The sequence below is a fragment of the Ostrinia furnacalis genome, unplaced genomic scaffold, assembly GCF_004193835.3.
Source record: "Ostrinia furnacalis isolate ACB-3 unplaced genomic scaffold, ASM419383v2 OfSCF1110, whole genome shotgun sequence".
Lineage (NCBI taxonomy): Eukaryota > Metazoa > Arthropoda > Insecta > Lepidoptera > Crambidae > Ostrinia > Ostrinia furnacalis.
In genome coordinates, this window is record NW_021131349.1 from 716,500 (window position 1) to 741,191 (window position 24,692).

General features: G+C 38.0%; 1 protein-coding gene across 4 annotated transcripts; it reads right to left on the reverse strand.

Moving 5' to 3' along the window:
* Positions 1-203: 203 nt before the first annotated feature.
* Positions 204-24,084, reverse strand: LOC114351232 (uncharacterized). Of its 4 annotated transcripts, none has more exons than XM_028302356.1 (9): positions 23,970-24,078; positions 23,777-23,862; positions 21,995-22,179; positions 11,359-11,591; positions 8,943-9,395; positions 6,317-6,581; positions 5,059-5,158; positions 2,855-3,038; positions 204-1,307 (listed from the first exon to the last, which is right to left on the reverse strand). In XM_028302356.1, the coding sequence occupies exons 2-9, from the start codon at positions 23,804-23,806 to the stop codon at positions 808-810; spliced, it is 1,950 nt and encodes a 649-aa protein (XP_028158157.1). In that variant the 5' UTR covers positions 23,807-23,862; positions 23,970-24,078; the 3' UTR covers positions 204-807. The 4 variants fall into 4 exon arrangements, with proteins under 4 accessions (XP_028158157.1, XP_028158156.1, XP_028158154.1 ...); XM_028302355.1 differs by lacking the exon at positions 23,970-24,078 and adding an exon at positions 23,093-23,233 and having other exon boundaries at positions 23,777-23,869; XM_028302353.1 differs by having other exon boundaries at positions 23,777-24,084.
* Between the last annotated feature and the right edge of the window lie 608 nt (positions 24,085-24,692).

The following is a 24,692-nucleotide window of genomic DNA, read 5'->3' on the forward strand; positions in this document are numbered from 1 at the left end:
TATTTTTTATTGTAACTGCCCTTTACTTGATGTTGTTACACCAAAGATACACAAATTACATTATGAGCAGTATATTTACGAGATGAGAGTGCTTTACACTTTTTTTTCACTTTACACCATAATTTCTTGCTAAACTATCTTGAGACATGCTAAGGCAATGCTTTCTTAAAATATTGGAAAATGGGTTAATTGAAAGACAAATATTCCATACACAGTTTATTCGAACTAGCTTTCCAATCCATATTCAAAGTTCCGAAGACAACGGCCTGAAGCAAATTCCTAAGTAATATGTGTGAAAGGAACAAGAACTAATAAATCTATGGAATACTTAACAGAACTAGCTAACACTGAAGACAGTGCAGACTTATACATAATTGCACCAAGTAGTAACACGAAAATGCTTAAAAAATAACTTAATCTAGATTGCGTAACAAAGCATGATCTGTAAAAATTATTATATTATTTTATCAGACAATATATTAATTTTGAAGTCTCAAATAAATACTTAACAACTTTCATTCCTAAACCTGACATTTTAATATCAAACGCCGCTCAAAATAATACTTAACCTAAATATATAAAATCATTCATCACGGTTTCCAATAATATAATAAAACTCGTTTCTTAAAATAAAAGGCGCTACTCCATATAGGAGTAGATGCATCCACAGGCTAAAATGAAGGAATAATTTCATCGTAACTAATGACAGTCATTTGTAAAATAATAATAAAATATTCATCTGAAAAGAAGATTTAACAAGAAAAGATATAGAAATAAAAAATATAGAAATCTGTGCTACTAAGGAATTTAGAACTCGTTCAGAGTGCCGTTGACTACGAAGCTCTTGACTTCGGTGATGTTTCGCGTGTCATAGTCTGAGATCTCCTCAATGACGATGTCCTCGTTTTTGACCGGTATTGGCGGGAACACGTCGAGCAATTCGCCGAGTTTTCTGCCGGTCGATATGATGGTATTCGTGAGGAGATTGTTTTCGATGTTGAGCGCGTCGTCCTCTGGTCTCATTTTGGACTCGGCTTTGTACACGTTTTCGTAGTTTTCCTCCTTGACGATCGGCGGCAGGTAGTCCCTGCCGTCCTCGTAGTCGAACTCGAGCTTTTTCATGCGTTTCTTGAGGTTGGGGGGCCAGTCTTCGTCTATGGGCAGGTCGACGTAGCCCCCCGGTGCCTTGGGGGCCTCCAGCGTCTTGACAACTTGGTAGTCGTGGTCGGAGTGTGGGCGGTTGAATGTGATCAGCTCTTCCATGTTGAATTCGCCGTCGTCGATGACGGTCTCATCCAAGGCATTCTCTGTGAAATAAATAAAAAAAAATTTTTAATTTATTGAAAGGCAACATACACTTAGTTATGTAACAATATTCGTACACTTATGAAGTTTCCAAGTACGAGTAAAATACGAGAGGTTAAAACGTCTGAGAAAGATTGTGCTAAATTTCGTGAAAGACGTTACATAATAAAAAATATTACAGATAAAAATACGTTTGAGGTTATCAGTTACAAAAATATAATTCGTAGTGTAGTAGGTATATTATCTCTATTATATTAAAATGATTACTAAAATGTCGATTATTGTATAGATTTCTCGCGAAAATAGGGTCGACGGTCTACATTTAAATAATGATAATGTTTAATTGATTGCAACTTCTGACGAGATCAGCCATAATCACGACTATAATTAGTTTTATTTACCAACTCTCTTCGTTCAAGATAAGTACCCAACTAAAATTCGGCTTACATAACTGGACAGTGTGAAGTCATGCATTTCGCGAGTTAGCGATGCTCTCAACTCGGATGTTATGAAAGCGACTTTTTGTCGATTTGTTGCAGTAATTTTTTTGCTGAAGCCTGATAAAAGTGTATTACTTTCATCAAAAATCGCGTGACGACAGATTTTTTATGAATCTCAATGTGAAACCAATTTCATTGCGTTACTCAACATGAGTCCGATTTCGTGAGACGGTGAGTCATTCGTTTAGTGAATCAACACATTTTCCGCCATTATCCTGATCGTATCGTCTACTATTTGAAAGCAATGCGATGCGACACAATCGCAAAAAAAGAAACGCGATAAAACCTACTTATCAGAATTAGATAGTGATAATATTAAAGGGCAACGCATTTCATTGTTCTGTGACGCCGATAAGGAAATAATTTAGGGAAAGTTCATTTAACATTATTTTACTTTTTAGAAGTTTCAAAGGTATATGCTAGCGAATAAGACGCAGAATAGATTGAACTTTCAACGTTTACGTCTGTTACTCGAAAAAAGTACATTTCTTGATTTCTTCAATTTAAGAACTTAAATCCATGCTGTTGTCATATTTAAGCGCAGGACGACAGCGCCACCACTGCCACGGATAGAAGAACTAGCAGGCACGAAGGTAGACCAAGAATACTCATTCTAACTAATGCACGCACGTGTATTCTTTACCAATTTGCATTGTAAAGACAATAAAAATATGTATGATGGAAAGTAAAAAAAAACGGTGGTGTAATACTGTGCAGTATTTAACTGCTTGAATAATAATATGTAGAAACACAAAATATAATTCATGCTTATTCATGTATTTCCTCCGCCATTTTCCGCAGTTTGGCACCTCACAGGTCACACATCATTTTACCGAAGTCAGCCCTATGGCTTCGGCGCAGTACCGATCACTGACGTTTGTCAACAAAATGGTGCTCGACTCTTGAGACAAGCTAAATTACACCAGTTAACGACATTGAGCATACTTTTTTTTAAATACCTTCGCGAGGAAAATCTTCTGTACGAAGTACTTATTATTGTTCTGTGGTAAAACTAGCAAGCATGAGGGTAGAACAATAAGAATACTCACTGTTGGCGGCGAGCAGAGCGCGTGTGAGCGCGGGCGCGGCGGACGGCTGGTCGTTGCGCGGGCGCATCTCTTCGCGCATAGACGGCAGCGCTACTAGCGCCACGGATAGCAGCAGAACTAGCAGGCATGTGGCCGGCTGAGCGGACTTGCCGGTGGAACCGCCGGTTACGCCGGTGAGGACGTTCTGGGGGGAAACGGGATAGTTAATTACGGTTAAAAATGCATTTATTTTCTGGTTGTATCTTATAAAAAGCACATTTACACAAATTATTTCTTAGGCTGAATTGCACCACCTAACTTTGACCGTAACTACAACAACAACCTGTGTATTTTGTATGTATTTTGACAGACTTTTGACGTTTGTTAAAGTCAAAGTAAGATGGTGCAACCCAGCCTTAGTGTCCCTAGACAAGTTACAAAACATGAGTTTTAATTTGGAAATGGTTCACGGAGCGAAGTAACTACAAAAAATCAGCGGAGCGAAACGATTTCGGAATTACAACTGTCAGGTTTTATAACGTGTCTAGGGGACAACAGTGTCTGGAGATTGATTCCTGACGATTAAGTTCGTATTCCTATTAATTGTCAGTTTTGTGATGTGTGCAATAAGAAGTATCTTACATACAATGAAGTACATAGGTCCTTTGTAAGGCACTTTCAGATAAGTGTGAGCCAGGTAGGTGGAATCCATATTGTCATTTACATTTATCATTCATTTTATGTCAGACAATATAAAATTTAACATAATTACACAGTTTTATTACAGTGTAAACATATTTTTCATTTGCTTAAACTGACTCATTATACTTTACTAATACCCAACAACAACTTAAGTAAAAAAAAAAGTCTTTTGAACATAATAAGAAGTGTATTTTCTTAAATACCTATGTAATTATTACTTATCACTTACAAAAGCGTGACCTTTCATGAAGGAGAGTGCTGTAAAACGTTTTAATCGTATTTTCAATGCATATTAAACACCTAGCAACGATACGATATTTTGTAGCACATTGCCTACATAATTTCTTATCACATTTCTGTCTTAAAGGTCGAATAAATATTGCTTGATAAGAAATACGCATGCCGGCTCTAATTCTACGCAAATATCAGTCTTAAATTAGACTTTATAGAATTGCAATAGAGTTGCTATTTGTACGTTTCTAGCGTGTTTACCAAATCGTAAGTAAGGTATTATAATTCAAGGCATGCGTGTTAACGATATCGTTTAATTAATTTGCAAGTTATAGGCTAGCGAATTTACAACGGCACTTTTTACAAGACAATTTAATTGAAATATAACGTCATGGTTTTAGCTGTATAACTCTAGCAACTATATCAAAAACATTATTATAACAGTAATTTAAGCAAGCCAATACAGGGTGAAAGTTGATAATGTGCCTGGTTTAAAAAGTTCTGGGTTTATTTTATACTTTTAAAAAAAGTTTTTTTTTTCTGGTATAAGATTTGATAAACCAAGCATATTTGAAAAATTCAGCCTATTACCAGGGAAATAGCAGACGACAGTAAATAAAATTAAGTAAGTATACGTAAAGTTATCAAGTCTTCGTGTAAAAAACATTCAACAGTTTAATTTCTCATTAAATTGGTTCATTTGTCATAATTATGGATAGATTCAAAACGCCTATCAAGGAGTTAATTTACTGTCGTCTCCGCCCTTGTGTATACAATGATTTAAATGAAAAGCAGGTGGCCTTACCCCAACTATGTGGTTTGGGCCAAACTGCAGCGTGCGGGTCCGTGAATGCAATGTTAGTAGGAAAAAACAATTTTATTCCAGTGTTAGTTCAATGCCATTGATAATAGAGCAATATACAGAGTGACTGGAGAAGCGTTGAAAGTTAAACTTAAACAAATATTTTCTTGTGATGTTAAAAATGTAGTTTTACAATGTTTTTGTCAATATTGCTGACTACATAGCGTATTAAATATGATAAATGCTTGATATTATTGTTTGAAACATCTTAAATGTCAAAAATGAATTGCACTATTCAAACTTTTTGTCAAAATGACTATAAAACACTAAACATTCTAAAACTCGAAAAAATCTTAGATCACGCGAATTAGATACCAACATAAATAATCGTTCAAGCTTTGAACGTCATTGCTCCAGCCACACTGTATATTCTTTTAGCCTAGCTTTGTGCTTTCATGAAAAATACACACACCCTGTATTAGTAACGTACCTGTAATCTCTTGAGTTGGGCTGTCAGAGACTGGTTCTGCGACTGTAGAATCTTTATCCTCCTGATTAGAGTCTGGTTGTCCGCTGTACATTGTTTTACTCTGCAACAATTAGTATGAAATAATTAGATAAGTAGGTAGTTGTTATACATACATTAAATTTTATAAAGGTAAATCATTAATTTAAATATGTAATAATATCCATTATGTGTGTAAACTCAAGTGCCAGGAGTCCTTAATTTTGCAATTATTAAATTTTATTTGAAATACCAATTAAATTTTTAGATTATTAATGGAAAAAAGTGCATTTAATTTAATTATAGGGTACCTATCGTTATCAATTCATTGGTTTGTCTCCTTTAGTATAGATAGGATTAAAGGCATTTTAAAAACAACTTTCAATAAGGAACAAGACATCTTTTTTTTTTTCAAACTTTGCTAAGACAATAATTTGAAAGACTTCAGTGTTTTTCGACCTTATGTCGAGCCAATAAGGTTTGCAATGGCTTATTAGCAAAACGTTTCTAGGGTTTAATGAAGTAGACAGTCAAATAATAATATTCACCACGTGGATCCATTTAACATTTAGAACATGGTAATTAAATCGATTATTGGGCCTTGAGACTTCGTCTAAACCTGTATTTTTCACATTTTTTTTATTTATTGACGCAAAAGAATTAGGTTAGGTAAAGGAAAATACATATTGGCATTGAGACATATTGTGATGTGATTAGATTTTTTCGCTGTTGATCTAATTTGGTTTTTGAATTAAAAAATAATTAGAAAGACGCAAAAGACTATGTACTTAGTAGTGATGGGCCGACTATCAATGGTCTTTGCCGACTAACCGACTAGCCGACTAATCGGTTTTCAAATTGCATAGTCGTCACTAGTCGGCCGACTACAAATGATGCCGAATAGTCGGCTTTCCCGACTAGTCGGCGACTAGTCGGCCCATCTCTAGTGCTTAGAAAGAAGTGGCAAGCGTGATATCAGGGAAATCTTTGCTCTTGAGACACGTTTTTCTTGCCACAGCGACCTTCACTCATTCCACAAGCAAAGTGCATTATGCACCGACTACTGCTACTCGAGTTTTACTATTCTGCAGGTTATGTCGCATAGTTCGTGACACCCAAAGAGCCCAAAACCAACCTTATTCCAATTGTAACAAAGACGTGTTGCGAACTTTTTGACTACTTCAGATGTCACGAACATTTGACGTATACAATACAATAGTTTTATACAAAAAAGGAAAATTACCTATCCTCAAGCCCGTCGACGTATTCCTTCTTGCGTTTCCTGGAGTCCTGAGCAGAGATTTTATTCCTAATCTTGCGCCTGATCCTCTTGAGTTCCCTCTCCTCATGCTTGGTCAGAGGATAGCTGGTCGGCAGCGATATGCCCTCCTTCGCCAACAGTCGCCTCTCCTCGGCGGTTAGAACGAGACGGGGATACCCGTTCTTTCCGTCGTTGATCTGGCTGTCCTTGTCATCGTCTTCCTCGCTCCTCTCGCTGCCTGAGTCATCTAAAAGTTATATTTGCGATGAGGAAAACCTTCAAGTTAATATTATTATTGTTGGGTTACATTGTGGGATTTCTGGTGATATAGGAATTTGTGGTTTGTTTGTTTATCTCAAAATCAAAGTTTAAGAAAGTGTTACATAGGTAGGAATTGATAAAATTCACCGTCGACATCATAATACATAATTAAAGATGCTTAAAATATAAAATAATAGGAGATATACTTCTATGCATTACATACATTTTGAAATCGAAATAAAAGATAAATGTTTCTAAGCTATTCTTAATAAATAGCCCAAATATGCTCAAATGTTTTGATAATAATTGTTTTAATTTTCAACAAAATGTGATAACTTGAATCACATTAAAGATGTTATGATAAACATTTAAAAGTAATTTACAATACATATATCTTGGGAATTCCTATGTACCCGGTAATTGTCATATTATTTTTCTCCACAGATTAAATCAATATCTATCATAAAATCTGAAAAAATAATTCTCAGTATCAGAAGTTCTTTATAGTATGTATAGGAAAACAGATAGCGAAATGCGCAGTATAGTATAGTTTAACGTACTACTTAGTAATATCGCGTAGTATGCCAAGAACACGTGGTGTTTGTCACGTTCCGTGCGCCGGCATCGCGAATTTGTGATAGCCACGCTAAACCGGCCCGGCAACCAGTTTTATGTAGAAAACCATCAATTTTGAAGGAACTCGCTATTAATTTACATAAGAGTTACGAAATAAATTGATTTGTAGGCGATAACCATTCTGTGGTATGAAACGAAAGGCTCGGGCCTAAATTCGGGCAATTGCGACCAATCAAAGCGCGGGGTGAATGAAACTTTGATGCTTACAATACGATGTTTAGAGACTATAAATGCCATTTAAGGCGATTAGAGTCCTCAATGACCTTGGGCGTTTGACCTTCACGCCGCGAGCAACACCCGCGTACCCCGCACCAAAAACTCCGATTTGACACCGATCAAAAATACACGGGCATAGGTAGATACAGAATAGAAGCTCTTTCTTCATACATTACTGCCTATTATTTTAAACTTAAATTGATGAACCTTGATGTCGGTCTCATTTAACTCAGGCGTAAAGGTATTTAATAAAAATAACAAAATCCATGAACATTTTGTACGGGATAAAATTTTATTTTATTTTTCGTAAATTTTCTAATGCTTTTGTCGGTTCAGTCGTTCTCGAAATTTGAACAAACCCGACTTTATTACAAGCTTTTATTTAGCTTGCAATTTATGATGTATGTAGGTAATTACATAAATGTTTGTTCGGGTGGAATCTTGCAAGCTGAATTAGTTGCAAGCTGAATTAGTTAGACCAACTTCCTGACGACAACTAGGCTAGATGACAAATCTGACTGCACGTACTCTATGAACAATTCTGACATAAAATCTATTGTCGAACAAAAGCTGGGTTGCACCATCTTACTTCAACTTTGACAAGCGTCAAAAGTCTGTCTAACTCCATACAAAAAACACCGGTTATCGCCAAAGCTACGGTCAAAGTTAGGTCACGTCAGGTGGTGCAACTTAGCCAAAGAAAAAATTCATTTTGATCGCTAATGTCAGTTTGTAGCGAGTGACACAACCTCCCCGTCTGAAGGCCAGCGGCCGACTGCCGCCCGCACCCCGCGAAGGCCCCCTCAACAGCAAAACGTTCGGAATTTATCAAAAGTAAAATTTATGAATGAAAGTAATGTTCGATTGAAAAACGCAACGTGTCATTTAAAGATTAAAGAATTCCCAATCTATTCGTGCAAAAATCTTTTAAATTAACATAGCCGTTTTGGAGGAGTAGGGAATTTAAGTAAAAAATCGATGTCCCGTATTTATTTTTTTAATCCAAAACAAAGAGACGTAGCGAAAATTCAAACGTCACAAATGTAGTCCTTGAACTGTTGTATAACATATATTTTTTTCAACTATTTCTGTCCAGCAGTAAAAGAGGAGTAGGCTTTACAAAATGCCCATTTGGCGCGGATTGAGGACACTAATCGCCTTAATGAAGAATAGGCTAGACTCAAATAAAACCTTTGAAACAAATCACGCAGCGAATCTTGTGTGAACAGTATTTAAGTTAAAATTATCCTTGTTGTGATCCGAATTTGAACAGGAAATTTAACCCATGAATATAATGTAGTGTCAGTCAGATAATTCATTTACAAATAAATATCCCGTTTACCTAAGTATTCTATTTAAAACAATGTTGAAATTGATACTGCCTCACTCACACCGTAAAATACTAATTTTAATTTGAATGCATGGCATATTATAACACATTTAATATGATTCGTCATAGAAACAAAAATCTTCGTGAACAAACTAAAAAACTCACCGCAATTATTGCCTCCGTGGTCGTATTCATAGTCGCTCCTGGATTCAACTTTGATGTCCTGCATTTTGCTCTGCGACAGCAGATTGGCCGCTGCCAGTTTGATGTTCGACGCATTCTTGAGATCCGCTGCGTTGATGATCTTAATGGACTTCAGGTCTTTCATGTCCTTGATGGTGACAGGGAGAAGGATCGACCGAGGGTTGCCCGCCATTGGTGCTACGCGAATAACCCTTCGTTGAGGAGCTACAGTCTCCACCGGTTTCGAGTACACCTTGGTCTGCGGATTCAGGACTTGGATGTTGGCAACCTTCAAGGGTTTCTGCGGTTGGGCCTTCACAACCAGTTGAGGTTTCTGGACGGTGCTCGCGGCTACTTTTACTGAGGGTTTTTGAACTTTCGGTTGAACGACCACTTGAGGTGTTTGGGAGAGGCGGCGCTTGCGACCGGTTTTGCCTACGGACAAACAACATGTTTAGTGCTTTGCGACTTACACAATTTAGGCTCTATTGTGTTTGTAGACGAATCAACAGATAAAATAAAAATAAGTTTTTTAAGTAAATTGCTTCTATCAGCAGCTTCATCTGCGTGGATTTTAGTCTATCCCATCAAAATCGGTAACCGTTTCTCAAATTGGACAAAACAAAAATAGGCAATGAAATAATGAACATTGAAGGTATTACCGCGAAAGCCATAATCAACATCACAGGATTCGAACCTACAGTAACTAGGAATGTGGCATTCCGGTAGTAGACAGTCGTCAAGTAAAATCAAGAACTAATAAATCGACATAACACATAACATAACATTAGTAGCGTCCTATTTGAAGGCGATAGACTTGATAAGATAAAACATTAAAATAATCTTTATAATGCTGTTTATTTGTAACATTAAGTCCGTTTTTAAGTTATAACATACAAAAACGTGATCATTAAAAATACCAAGTTACAATATCATGCTTTTTTTCGTTTGGCGACATGTTGAAATAGTTATTCCATTTCATTTATTCATTGAATATTTACTCAATTGTTACTTATAAATGATTCACTGTAGATTCAAATTCGAAGGCCACATATTCAATACTGATAACAATTTAGATAAATAATTCGATAATGAGTCGTGCTCGTTTAATAAAAGTTATTTCGAAGGTTTACAATACTGTTTACTTGACTCGCTCCCATTTCTTTTCGATTACGAAATAGCGGACGCTAACTCAATTAGAAGTTTCAAGTTACATAAGCCAGTTGTAATTATTTCAAGTGTCTTCATAATCCGATTTTGACGACGTCAGAACTGACATTGTATTATGCTGTTGAACACTGGTTATTTAAGGTTATTAGCTAATTGCGGTGTTATTTAACAATGCCATTTACGAGGAATAGCGTACCTTACTGTAATCAATATACGAAATACATTGACACCATTATCATTATAAGAAAAAAAAATGGTAGAACAGGATATTATTAGCTGTATGATAGATGATGGAACTCACAGAGCTTGTGTACGCATTTCCAGGTTTTGTTTTCCTTATTTGTAACGGACTTTAGTCATATGACATCTTTTTTTGATTGCAAAGTAAAGTGATGTTAAGAATGCTGTGTCCGTTCAATCTTTGTTCGAGTCTTTTACAGTGTGTATAAAAAAACAGCTCCTATTACCACGGACACGTGCTACACCAACGCATAGGCTCTAGGCCAAGGTGAATCTTGATCCCCACCACAGAAGTCTGGGTAAAACCAGGCCTGTTCATCTCCGCGAGTTTACATCGAAAACAAAACACGTACGATGGCCCACCTACAGGATACTATTCGACAAGGCCTCACATACGAGCGAACATTTACTCACGCACGCGCGTATTCTTGTGTATGATGGAAGAAAATAAAGAAAATGGTGCACTAAATACTGTGCAGTATTTAACTGCCTAAATAATAATAAAAACACAGAATGTACTTTTTTAAGTTGCCTCAAAACACTGAGAGGTAAATAAGTAGTTAATATTATTCATGATAATTCATGCTAAATCATGTATTTCCTCCGCCATTTTCCGCAGTTTGGCACCTCACGTCACATCATTTTACCGAAGTCAGCTCTATAGCTTCGGCGCAGTGCCGATCACTGACGTTTGTCAACAAAATCGTGCTTGACTCTTGAGACAGGCTAAATTACACCACATTGTTAATGACATTGAGCATACATTTTTTTAAATACCTTCGCGAAGTAAAACTTCTGTACGTAGTACTTATTATTATTCTGTGGTAAAACGTTCTTTGTATTAGGTCTATCTGTCTCTATCGCAAATACCTGCATCTCGCTTTGAGTGAAAGGGATGGTGTGATCCGAATTTCCGTAAACGGCGTTTGTAGCCCTGCCGGTTCTCACCGAAAGCTATTCAAAGGCTGGAAATTCCAAAACAACATACCCGAGCTGTGGAATGTAGTGTTGATGAATCCCGGGACCACGTTCTGCTCAAAGTCCGCCATGTCAAACGCTTCTTCCACCACCTCTGAAGAACTGTTCGACGCGTCGCTGGTGTCTTGGATGACGACATCCTGGGCGTTCCCTGGACTGGTAGGCTCGAGGCCCGAGGTGGAGCCCTGGTCTTCATCGCACGAGTTCTGGATCAGGAATGGCGAGAGCTGCTGTTCGAAGTCGCTGGAAAGAAATTGACTGTTAGAGTATGATCAATATGATCATTGGTCTCAATAATATTGGATGTATAAGCAGAATGTAATAGTTTGAGTCCACTTTATTTGTTATGAAATTCAAATTCTTGTTGGTATACAAAGATTCTTACATAATAGACAGACAGATACAGCAAAAGAACTTAGGTCGACCTATTTAGATGAACAATCATAGAAGTACATAAAAACCCGCATCTCAGAATACATAAACCTACTAACATAAATGTATATTGGTTTATGCAACATATTTGTTGTTATATCTATGCCGGTCAATATAAATGCCATAGATTATGTAAGTAACACAAGCAATTGAAGATATTTGATGCACCACATCGTAAAACAGTCGCAACAAAAGCATTTCGCATGCGAATCGAAATTCTATCGATTCTAAAACATATCTGCCGAAGGTTTACAACTAATCAAGCGTCTTTAAAATGGGTATCAGTAACTTATTGACCACTTATTGTTCATTTGTTGTGGAGAAATGTCTGAATTGAATCGGAACGCATTGTTTGAACGGGTCTTGGGGCGATCCGCACCACTTATCGGTCGTACTCCGGTTTAAAGTGTTCTTTATCAGACAATAACAAGTATCATTATCGAAAATAAAGGATTTTTTTATTAATTTTTTTCGTCGACAGTTGTGTGGTTTGCACATTAAAAGCACGGGCTGTTTACATGGTGTGCCATGTTTTGAACCATACCCGTGGAAAAATCCAACCAAACTCGTTTACCGTTTCCACGAAGTTGTAAAAAGAAATCAACTTCTATACTTTCATAGTAGTAACAGTATTAGTGAGTAATAATATAAACTTGGAAGTCTGTAATGATGGATGGATGTTGGCAAGTCCTTCACGCAAAAACTGTTGGACAGATTTTGGTGAAACTACAATCTTTTATCAATATTAAATATGTATCATATCGCAGCCTTAAAGCTAGTTTCCTACACAATTTTATGAATACTTACATCATGCACGGGTTTTTAAGGTTTACAATTTAGCATACTGTTTCTGGGGATGTATTCTTGAAGCATTCGAATTCCAATACGCTTACGAATCTGCCTGCACCCGCTTCGTATGCGATATGGAATTCTTTCGCTTCAAAAATACAAAGTGCTCTTTAAACAATAACCTCTTGTGCATGTTTGTGCTTTCCACGGTTTCCATACTGACGTTGCAGTTCTGTTATTGTTATCTGCTTTGTATTGATTAAAAGGATTGTATAAGTTGATTCAATTCAATGTAGAGCGCTCCCTTGTGGGACGGATTACAATATTTACAATAGTGTACCGTGTTGTGCATTAAGTTTATTTAAATCTCGATGACGTTTGATGGTTCTTGATGAGAAACAACAGACAAAAGATAATTTGATGAATGCAACAAAAGAAAACTCAAACTCCCCTATACAGTTTTTAATTTGAATCCTATTATCACTCGCATTGGAAACAAACAACCAACAATAACGGCGCATGCAACGGTCATGTTAACAACTCTAAAATCCATATCTGCCAAGGACAGACCTGTCAATCCATCGGCAGGGCTACCTGTGTTTTGTAGACACGATACGTACCTGACGTAGGTCTAGCTAGGGTTATTGCCAGGCGTCCGGATAAAGCCGGACATAGTTAGCACGCATCAGGACGTTGCGCGTTAGGCAACCGATGAAGATAGTTCTCACTCGCGAGCTCACTAATTGCACCCCCCCTCGTCATATGTCCGATTTTTAGGGTAAAATGTCCGGCCAAATGAAGCACAGGTCCGGCTTTTGTGTTTATGGACCTGGCAACCCTATGTCTACCAGTGGCTGAGCTATGGGAGCGTCACGGGGGTGGTTTTGTAACGTCAAACGTCAGCGAGACTTTATGCTCGGTCACGTCATCATAATCACCCCTCCCGTGCTAGACCTTTATAGGTCTAGCACGCAATTATTTGCGCAAGCAATCAAAATATTGGTCAAAATAATTTAGATTTCGAGAAGACAAGAATCTCCGAAATATCTTTTGAAGTATCGTTAAAGTAATTTCTATTATCGTTAAAGTAGAATACATCTTACAGCCTCAAATTAAAACCCATACTTTCCAACTGGACGCGGGTGTGTATAATACTTTATTCATTGATTCTTACACAAAGACCGGTCTTCAGTCTGCCTTTAAAATGTACCGTTGTTGCTTCGTGACTTACATTACATTAAATCTGATCGATCAACCCATTGATAACCAAACAAAAGACAACAAAAATGATGCGCACTTTCATCGCGAACATTTCTTTATTTGTTTTAGATATACTGTTATATTTTAGAGTTCTGTAAAAGTTTACAATCTAATTCAGAGATAGGTATGCTAATTGCTAACACAATTTGAAATGTGGTACAAAAATGCAGTTTTGTGGCCCAAAGAAAGATGTAAATGGATACAGCTCATTACATAGTATTTAAAGGAAAACTATAGCTATAGTATTAGTAACAAGTAGATAGTATACTACGATGTGACCCATTGGTAAGTGATCAAACGAAAAGGATAGATTCTAATGTGCAAACTTTCCTACAGGAAAATTATCCAAATTCTCAAAAAACAAAAAAAAACCGATGTCCCCATAATGAGTGAATACTGAATAGAATTTGTATGAATTTAAAAGGTCAGCATTTTCTTTAAGATTTGAATGTCTTTTTCTTGGGAAAATGGTTGCATTTGAGCAGTAGAATCAATCCTTTTTGACCAATGAGTCACACTGTAAAAAATGTGATACGAAACCCTACATCTACTTGAGGTAAACTCGCACTTAACCGGTTTTAACACTGCTAGTTCTGCAACACAGTGCGCTGCAGACAAAAAAGATGTTTTAACTTGACCTGATTGCACTAAATATTTTAACATCGCTCCGAACCGGCGGGTGCGACCATTTCTCTAATTATGTACCTGACTATGTAGTTCATTGCAATCGTGTCAGCTATTATAGTGACGCTATTTATAGCTAAGGGAGACTGTTTATATTCTCTTTAATGAGTTTAGCATTGTCCGTCTGTAGACAATCAAAGTACTACGGGCACTTAAACTAAACTCGGTGACAACTTATGTGATGGCAATAAGACCTATTTTGAAATAAAAAATGTGTAGTTTGATGTCATGTCACAGAGTACAAAGGCCTGAGATAAAATTGTCGTCGACACGGACAAGGTATGAATAATAAAATCACATAATCATAAAATAAGTCCGCTTATATCTCTTTTACAACTGAAATGCAACTAAAATAGCCATAGCGCTCACCTAGGCATAATTTTATTCAGGTCAATCGATACAGATAATAACGAATGCATTGTCTATGAATAGACTAGAAAGCCAAACGTAATGACATTGCATTTCCATAGAAGTTCTAGCGCATATCTCAGTCAGTACCTGAGGTATGGGAGCAGGGCTTATTCCACTATTCCCCGTTGACAATCCCCGTTAACAGAGATTAGTGAACTTTTTGTTCACTAATCCCCGTTAACGCCAATAGGAGCTTATAATGGGGAATAATGAACTAAAAAGTTCCTTAATCCCCATTACGTTAAAAATAAAATCCTAATATAACAGGGATTAATGAACTTTTTGAATGAATAAGCCGGGAGCGGCACAGGAGGGGCGATTTTGACATAATATTATGACGTGACAGAGTATACAAATCTGAAGTCTTGACATTTGACGTAACAATTAAAACACACTGCCATGCCGCTCCCAGCTTCCTCACCTCAGGCACTGACTGAGTTATACTGTGGTTAAACGCTAGATCTACAGGGTGTTAGGTAAATGGGTATATTAGCCGACACTAGCCCATGTTAACATGGTCATATAAATGGTATGGTTCAGACAGAAATTTGATATCATCATTTTATTTTTTTAATTTTCATACAAAATAAATTTTATAAAATCCGATTTGTATGAAAAATAAAATAATTAAAATGAAGATATCAATTAAAAAATTATGACCATGTTAAAATGGGCTAGTGTCGGCTCATATACCCATTTACCTAACACCCTGTATAGCTAGGTGGCTTGCGCAAGAAAAAGGAAAGATTACTTCAATGTTAATAAACTCCAATGAAGAGATATAAAGGTAAATAAAAAAGAACATAATGACGCAGCCCTGAAGAAAGGATAACAACCTAAGGAAAGTGATACAGTGAAGGTTACGGAAAGGGCATCAGTCCACGACAAAGTTGATTTACTCGCACACGCAAACTACGAGTATCTTGTTATGGGTTAAGTAAAATACACGTGTTGACCGCGTCGAGGAAATAAATACTCGATAAATGCTTCAGGAGTATGTTTTACTTTTCTGTCAACATTACTATTTGCTCTAGTCAAATGTTTGTGTCATCTTCGCTAGTACAAGGTTGTATAGTTACGTCCACGTTAAGACAAATACCAATTTTTCTAACAAAATTAAATAAAGCCAAATCATTGACACCGAGTTGTATATGTCCAGAATGATATCAGGAAAAGTTAGTAAGCAAGTAACTTATCATCGTTGATTGCAACGTAAAGCAATACCTGGCCATAAACAAAATAAGAAGAATTAAAGCAATATTATGTACCTTTTTTGTCAGGAAATGCATGAAATTGCATGACCACTAGTTCGGGGGAACCAGTGGGTTATGTAAGGCTCTCCCTGCCAGAGGGACAGGGCTTACTAAAACCTAACGGTGTCCTCCAAAGTTTTTGGTACGGAACTGCGAGTAATTGTCTGTGCTTCTTACTTATTCTGAGACATCCTGACACGGTTTAATCTCTGATAAAAAATACCAGTCCTCTGAAGTCTATTTCATTTACTTACAAAGACAGATGTTACTGGCGGTGACTATACGTATCTTTTCTCACGTTAACGCTAAGCTCATGCGTGAATGTATTTTTTAATGATCATAATTTCAACATCCACCGCACGCATTTAGGCTTTCTAACGGAGTTTTTTTATTAGGAGGCAAATCACTTCATTGCGCTGATTGACTCAATCAGTTTGTAGACTCTGCAATTGAAGAGGCTACATAGGATCAATTAGAATAAAGAAAAGCTAATGGAATACAAAAAGAAAAACCTAATAGGAATAACGCCTTAAACAAAAAGTGATTTTGTTGACAAAATCTTAAAATCGGTTTTAAGTTGTGCAAATTAAAGTATCCAAGAACATCGTGACTGTTCAGGAAATACCAATACAAGGATAGCCGGAAGAAGAAGTATAATATAGGCGACTGAAAAAGGGCGAAAACAGCTACAATGGCTTCAACAATACTGACGCAAAACACATCAACGTTGAGTTACCGCCACGGATTACGGAACTCTGGGGCCTTGACTTTATCGAAAGTACAGGTATGTCTCGAATGACCCGTTTTGGTAACGAACGAGCTACAGTAAGTATACCTTTTTAAAGGATTGAGCAGTCACTTCAAAGAGGAGTCGATTGGCAGTTTGATAATTTAATTGTTTCTTCTAAAACCTGAGTAACTAGTTGTTTAAGAAATTAACCAATTATACACTCACACGTGTAAAATTCAACTGAAAAATTATACACTCTGACATTACGACTCACTAAATTATATTCACACTTGTTAAATCCAGCCTAACCCGAACTGCATCGACTTGGACAGTTGAAACGAATGCTGCGCTTGTAACAATACAAATACGAACTAGAATTGAAACAACAACTTCGTGCCCTACTTGTTTGATAGCCTGAGGATTGCAGACTGGAATATAAACCGTACCGAAACAAAATCGGTCGCTAGTCAAAGTTACTTATGATGCAAAGCAGTTGCATCATGCCTGAACGTGAGTCACGGACACGGCTGGTTTGTAACATTTAACTGACGTGGACTCACTCTACTGATGGGTTTTGCGAGAGCTTTAAATGAGTGTTGACCTGCTATTAAAATTTAGACACAAAGAAGGTGCGTGCTTTCGATTTCTTTTGAGTCACGCATTGTCAATGAACCCTCAAAAATAACTTTAGGATGATGTCAGTTACTCTTCCCCACCGCCAACAGGAGGCGTGTCGTAAGAGGCGACAAAATCCCTGCAGCACCGGACGGGCAGCAGCGTCTGCGTGCGAAACCTTATAAAAAACTGCGATCGCCAACCCGCCTGCCAAGCGTGGCGATTAAGGCAAATCCCCCCCCATGGAGAGGAACAAAAAAACACGGCCCCTAGTCCCCGGCGGCCCCACTATCCCGGGCCACGGTAGCGGTCACGGTAACGGTGGGGCGAGGGGTGCTAAGAATCACCGGGTACCGACAGGCTACCAACCCCGACGACCTCTGGCCCTGGCAACATTTAACACTCGCACGCTGCGGACTGACGTGAGGCTCGCCGAACTCGAGGAAGAACTGAGCAGGTTGCGGTGGGATATCGTAGGATTATGCGAAGTCCGAAGAGAGGGGGAGGACACCATAATCCTGAAATCCGGAAACCTGCTCTATTTCCGGGAGGGCGACCAGCAGTCCCAGGGTGGTGTCGGGTTTATCGTCCACAAGTCCCTTGTCAACAACGTGGTCCAGATCGAGAGTGTTTCGGCGAGGGTAGCGTACCTTATACTCAGAATCACCAAACGGTATTCGCTGAAGGTCATACAGGTATACGCACCGACCACGGAACACCCCGACGACGAAGTGGAGACTATGTATGAGGATATTTCCAGAGCCATACATAGCTCCCGGTCCCATTTTACCGTTGTGATGGGGGACTTCAACGCGAAGCTGGGTAGACGAAGCGATAATGAGCTGAAAGTGGGGCAATTTGGGTATGGAGAGAGGAACGCACGTGGCCAACTGCTGGCTGGCTTTATGGAGAGGGAGGGCCTCTTTATGATGAACTCCTTCTTCAGGAAGCCAAAACAGCGAAAGTGGACATGGCTGCATCCCAATGGCGCTATAAAAAATGAGATCGACTTCATCTTGTCGACGAAGAAGCATATATTCAATGATGTCTCTGTGATCAACTCGGTCAAAACAGGAAGCGATCACCGAATGGTAAGAGGCACATTGAATATCAGACCCAAGCTCGAGAGGCGTCGACTGATGAAGTCTACGCTCCGCCCAGCGCCCATCCAACTCCAAAACCCCGAAAGCTTTCAGCTCGAGTTGCAAAATCGTTTCGAATGCCTAGGAGACTGCGAAAATGTGGACGAATACAATGACAGGTTCGTGGAAATTGTCCAAACGACTGGGTCTAAGTTCTTTAAAACCCGTCGTCCAAAAGGAACCAAAAAGATCTCTGACCTCACCAATAAACTTATGGAAGAGAGACGAAACTTGGTTCTGCAGTCCTCTGAAGATGCTGCTCAGTATCGGCTTATGTATACCTGGGACAAACAGTCCAGTTAGGTAGGTCCAACTTCGAGAAAGAGGTTAATCGTCGAATCCAACTCGGCTGGGCAGCGTTCGGGAAGCTTCGCGAAATTCTCACGTCCGAAATACCGCAGTGTCTCAAGACAAAAGTATTTGACCAGTGTGTGTTGCCAGTGATGGTGTATGGCTCTGAGACGTGGTCGCTTACTATGGGCCTCATAAGAAGGCTCAAGGTCACCCAAAGAGCGATGGAGCGTGCTATGCTCGGAGTTTCCCTGCGTGATCGAATCAGAAATGAGGAGATCCGTAGGAGAACCAGAGTGACTGACATAGCCCGCAGAATCGCTAAAATCAAGTGGCAGTGGGCGGGGCACATAGCTCGAAGAGCTGATGGCCGCTGGGGCAGGAAAGTTCTTGAGTGGCGACCACGAGCTGGAAGACGTAGCGTGGGCAGGCCTCCCACTAGGTGGACCGACGATCTGGTAAAGGTCGCGGGAAGTACCTGGATGCAAGCGGCGCAGGACCGGTCTTTGTGGAAATCCTTGGGGGAGGCCTTTGTCCAGCAGTGGACGTCTTTCGGCTGAAACGAACGATGTCAGTAACGCGTTTTTTGCGATCGATAACGGCATATTTCCAAAACAAAGACAGGTATATACGTTCAAATACTCTACTAATGAACCTAATACTTACGAAATGCTTCGTAATATGCCATGTAATCAAATGACTAAGTAAAAGGGGAAAGTTATCGATATTATACATATCGAATTAGCTCTGCTCTGTGCCTACAAATCTTTTCAAAAGACAAAGCATGAGACATAACTCGACTGGTAATATCACAACCGGTAACGATGATTACATAAACACACGTAATTATATCAGAATGTTCGCTGCTTCACGACTCAAATTGCTGACTATTAACGACCAAGTAAATTCATTAGAAGTGGATTCCGACAGTTCATTAGCTTGGGCAAATAGTTCTTAGTTTACGACGCTGAGATTTTAAGAGTTTGTGACTCATAGAGACGCCACGGTTTTCTCTAGTTTATGCAAATCTGTCATCATTAGAGGTCGAACACCTCGATGTCCGTGGCCTTAGCGCATAACTTCTGTTTGCTCAGCATTTGAGGCATCAGCATTCGAAGCATGTGCGCGCACGTGATTTCTTGCATGCCGGATAGTTTTTAATTCGAATTCGAAGTGACAAAGGTTTCAGAAGTGCCCGTCATTATCGACATCGCGTAACTGTTGTGGTAACCATCTTAAACAAGCGACTACTGTGTTAACTAGTCTGTAAAGGCGAACTTTCAAACTTTTAACGCTGACCATTTAGTCGGAGTCTTCATTATTATCTTGTTTTGTTTATATCTTCTTCTGATTACATCTATATCTACAGTATCCTAGATAGATTTAAGGTCGGTTGGTCAAGATTAAATTAAAGTCGTCCTGAACTGAATTTAATGTTTTACAAGATCAAGTCAGGCATCAGTCAGGAATATTTTCCATTTAAACACGCTTCATCAGAATAAATGTTCATTTATAGCCTGTTTTCTTATTCTAGAGTAGGTAGGTACAACGAGGTCAAAGATGTACACTGACAAATTCAGCCTCATCGGTACGAGAATTGAAAAGTTATTTGAAGTCTTCGTTTTGTTCAATAGCCTCAGGTCAATTAAAGTTAAGAAGCGTCAGTTACCTGTCCGCGTACTAACGTACGTAACTCACCACACCCCAACCGTCACGTTGACGTGTTACGCGCGTTCTTTCGTCCTTAGGCTATAGCTGAAAATCAGTGGTTTGCTTTTAAGTAAACCAATTACTGAGCTATTGCCGTTTTGCATTGCTGCGACACACATTTCTGTATAAAGTGTGTACCTATATTGTATGTCATAATGATTTTTTTTTCTTTTTATATCTGTCTTACCATACCATGTCATATTGTCCTGAGGGTACTATTTTGTCCTACTTTTGGTACTTTCTGTTTGTAATGTGTGTTTCTGTTATGCAAATAAACGTTTTATCTATCTATCTATCTACTAACGGTGAATTTGATTAGGTACCGTTTCGAGCCGATACATGCCTAAAACGGGACTATTTATTCCCACTGTTGGTTCCCACTGCAACTGTTCCTGTGTAGCCAGGAACAGGATAGGGGCTTGACCGCCAATATCCAATACGTGTAGTCTAAGTTAGTCCCGTAGTAAAGTTAAACTGACTTTGAGATTGTCTAGCGAATTTGGCAATTTAATCAGGAGAAAATTGGAGGAGTTCGGAGCCAAGAATTAACTTCTGTACCGAGCTTGTAGGATTAGGTCAAAGTCAGTATATCAAAGTGTAGTTATTTGTCGAACAGCATCCGTTTAGCACAGTGGTTCTTAACCGGTGGTCCGCGGACCACTGGTGGTCAAAACCACTTTTAACTGATTTTTGCAGTCAAACTGGTTTACTTTTGATCGATTATGAGGTGGTCCCTGACAAGACAGAAATTTGGTAAAATGGTCCCTCATTACCTAAAGGTTTAGCAGAAGCGTCTGATTTATCAACAAACTGTGGCCATACACCGAAGTGCATCGCGAAAGCAGGAGGCGATAAAATTGTAAACTCGACCGAAACAACGATAAGCAGTGCTCCACTTTTGACATGACTCTTGTATGCCCGCTTTCATAATGCCGTCACCAAACCAGTATGTGATTGATTACGAAATATTAAGAACATTGTCTGTCAATCGCGCGTGATCTTGAAAGGATATTCGCTAATCTAATACTCAGTGAGAGCCTGTATTAACTTTCATTTTTTAATTTGCTATTGCAGTTTCAAAAATGAATTGAACATGTTTAAAAATATTGAGTAATTATAGTAATTTAATATGAGATTTATGTATTTTTCAATTGGTTAATCCAATGTGATATGGCATATTTTTTCATAATTAATTGATGAATAAATCTATGGCTTCATTGTATTTGAAAACGCGCTCTTTATAGGCAAGTAGCATTATGAATTCTATAGACATTGATGAGGAGGACATGGTACTTAAATTTACATGTATAAATAAAGCAAGAAACTCACAATTCTGCCTGGTCGCTGGAGAGTCCACTGTCTGAGGATGAGCTGCTCAGCCCTTCAGATGGCTTCGATAAATTGTCCGGACCAAGACCGAAATCTGGCATAGACTCCTCAAGAAAGTTCAACGACCCCTGGTCCAGGGAGAAGATGTTCTCCAGAAAATCGTCGGAAGCCGGCCAGGAGTCCGACTGAAATGATGACATTTATGAAAAATTTGATATCGTATATCAGTTATTACATAACATAATATTGTAATACATCATGTTTGCATCTGACACAAACTAATTACATTTATGCATGCATCAAAGTATTTGATTACATTTACAATAATTTAATTAGGAAAGACAAATCTGTAAACTACATCAAATTTATCATACAGTCATAAAAATTCTTAGTTTCTTATGCAGTGTCGACATGCATGGTATTTAAAGGTAAAAAATTCAGCGTTCTGGGCATTGTCATTAATTGTCTATTATGTAATTACCTAATTAATAGCAAATTAGTGTAAATAACAAAAACTGATGAAATATTACTAAATAAATAGGTATTAATAATCACCACTAACATTATCATCATAAGTAATGTGTAAAGAAAGATACCACAATAGGTATAAACTTCCTCTAAAAAAAAATACTGAAAATATATTATTCATTGAGTATCCCATCCCATCTGTTTTGATTCAGGAATACCTAACTCAGATTTCATAAATGATACTAAGTGATGAGTAACAAAAAATAAGATGTGTTAAATGAGTGTTACTTTCATTTCTAGACTTTTACTCTAAACAATATGAAGAGAAAGGGGTTCTCGGTTCAACTTTAAATTTGGTTAAATTTGTTTTAACTGCAGTAATTATACTACAGTTTTACATAACAATGATAATATATTAGTCTTATCAGATAATATCTGTTTGTAGGCTTCCGCTTTGAGACTATTTCATGTGATAATAATGATAAACATTGTCACTTAATAAAATTATCAATAAAATTAAATATAGGATTAAGTTACTGTCTAAATAAGCCATACAAGGTTGCAATATAACTGTAATAATGCGGATATAAATAGTAAAAATAACTACTAATTATCAATAATCAAAATTACCTCCAACAGTGATAACAAATCTAGTTTTTTATCCATTTTGAACACTTCACGATTGCATTGATGTTACATCAACACAAATAACATCAGGGAATCACTTATTTATGTTATTTTGACATAGACAAATCACTGGAGAATGTCAAACTGCAATCCAAATGGTCCGTTGAGTTCACAAAATAATGTTCTGTTTATAAATTCAATGTTCACACCAAAGTTTTACATGGCATATGGCAAGAGCACCGACCGCATGGTGCCTAGCTGGCAAAGTAGCGATAAATGATGATGTTTACACAGAGAGCCGGGCTCGCGATGACTCGCGCTGACGCACTGTCGGGACTGAACACGACTACCTTGCTCGGGCAAACCCCTACACGGACTAACAATTAGCTAATTAGATAAGGAAAACACCGGGAATATTTACTGCACTCGAAGTGAGAGGCGTCGGCGAGCGAACCGCGGCCGTTCACTACTCGAAATGAACGTATAACGGTAAAAGTACGAGCGTGAGCACGAAAGCTGTTCAACGGGGTCCAGCCGACGATACGATCACTCTATTACTTCTTTGCCCGCCAGACAAAACGCTTGTTTTGCTAACTGGGCCAAAATTACCAGATAGCCTCTACGTTGTGATAGCTTATCAATTGATAGCGACAGTCACCGAGATCTCAAGACAGTGAAAATACTAACCATTAAGCCGTCCTGCTGAAAGTTTTCCATCTTATTGTTCAAGCCGTCCAATAATTCGTGGTCATTTCTTGTAAGATAATCCAAGATCCTGTTCATATCGTCGTTAGCAAGCGTCATTTTTTATCTGCGAAGTACCGCACAAAGTCCATCATAAATAATTCCATTTGATTACCGCACTTTGTTTTTGTTTTAAAACTGCACTGTGTTATGATTTTAATGTATTAGAGACATTATTTTGTTTACTTTATTTTAGTTTACAAAATAATTTAGGACATGACATCTCCCAACAACTTCCAACGTGGAAATAATGACGTCATGGATTTGGGCCACATTTCGCAATTTCATTGGTGCATTTCGGGATACGACGCAACAAGGTTCTCTTTGCCTGCGACTTTATACTATTCGATGATAAATGTCATTTTCGAGTATGCCTATTGGCTAAAAATCTCCTCAAGATACTTTCTATTGGTCAATGCATTAGTTTCACTTTTGATATTTAGGCAAACAGAGCCTTCTGGTGATAAGCATGCTTTAAACAGCATGTGTTGCAGTGCCATCTAGTATAAAATTATGTAACTTTTTTAGTTTTTTTGTTCCACGCAGAAATACATTTTGACATCTTATCAGGCGTAATTATTTAAATTTAAATAAAAAAGTCATAGAAACTTGGAACACTAAATAATTTAATTTACACGTGTTTTCATGCGATGGCCAAGTCAATATATTTATGTAAAAGTTAAAAGATTTCCTGGCCTGGACTTGGTATTACATGGATCTCACAACTTTTTACCGTAGAACAACTGAGTTGCGAGACTTGGTTTTTTTGACAAGTATTGTTTTTGATGGGATCTCATTTCTTTTTGTATTTTGTAGACAGTGACAGCAGTTATGTATCTAGAAAACTGGACCGAAATTG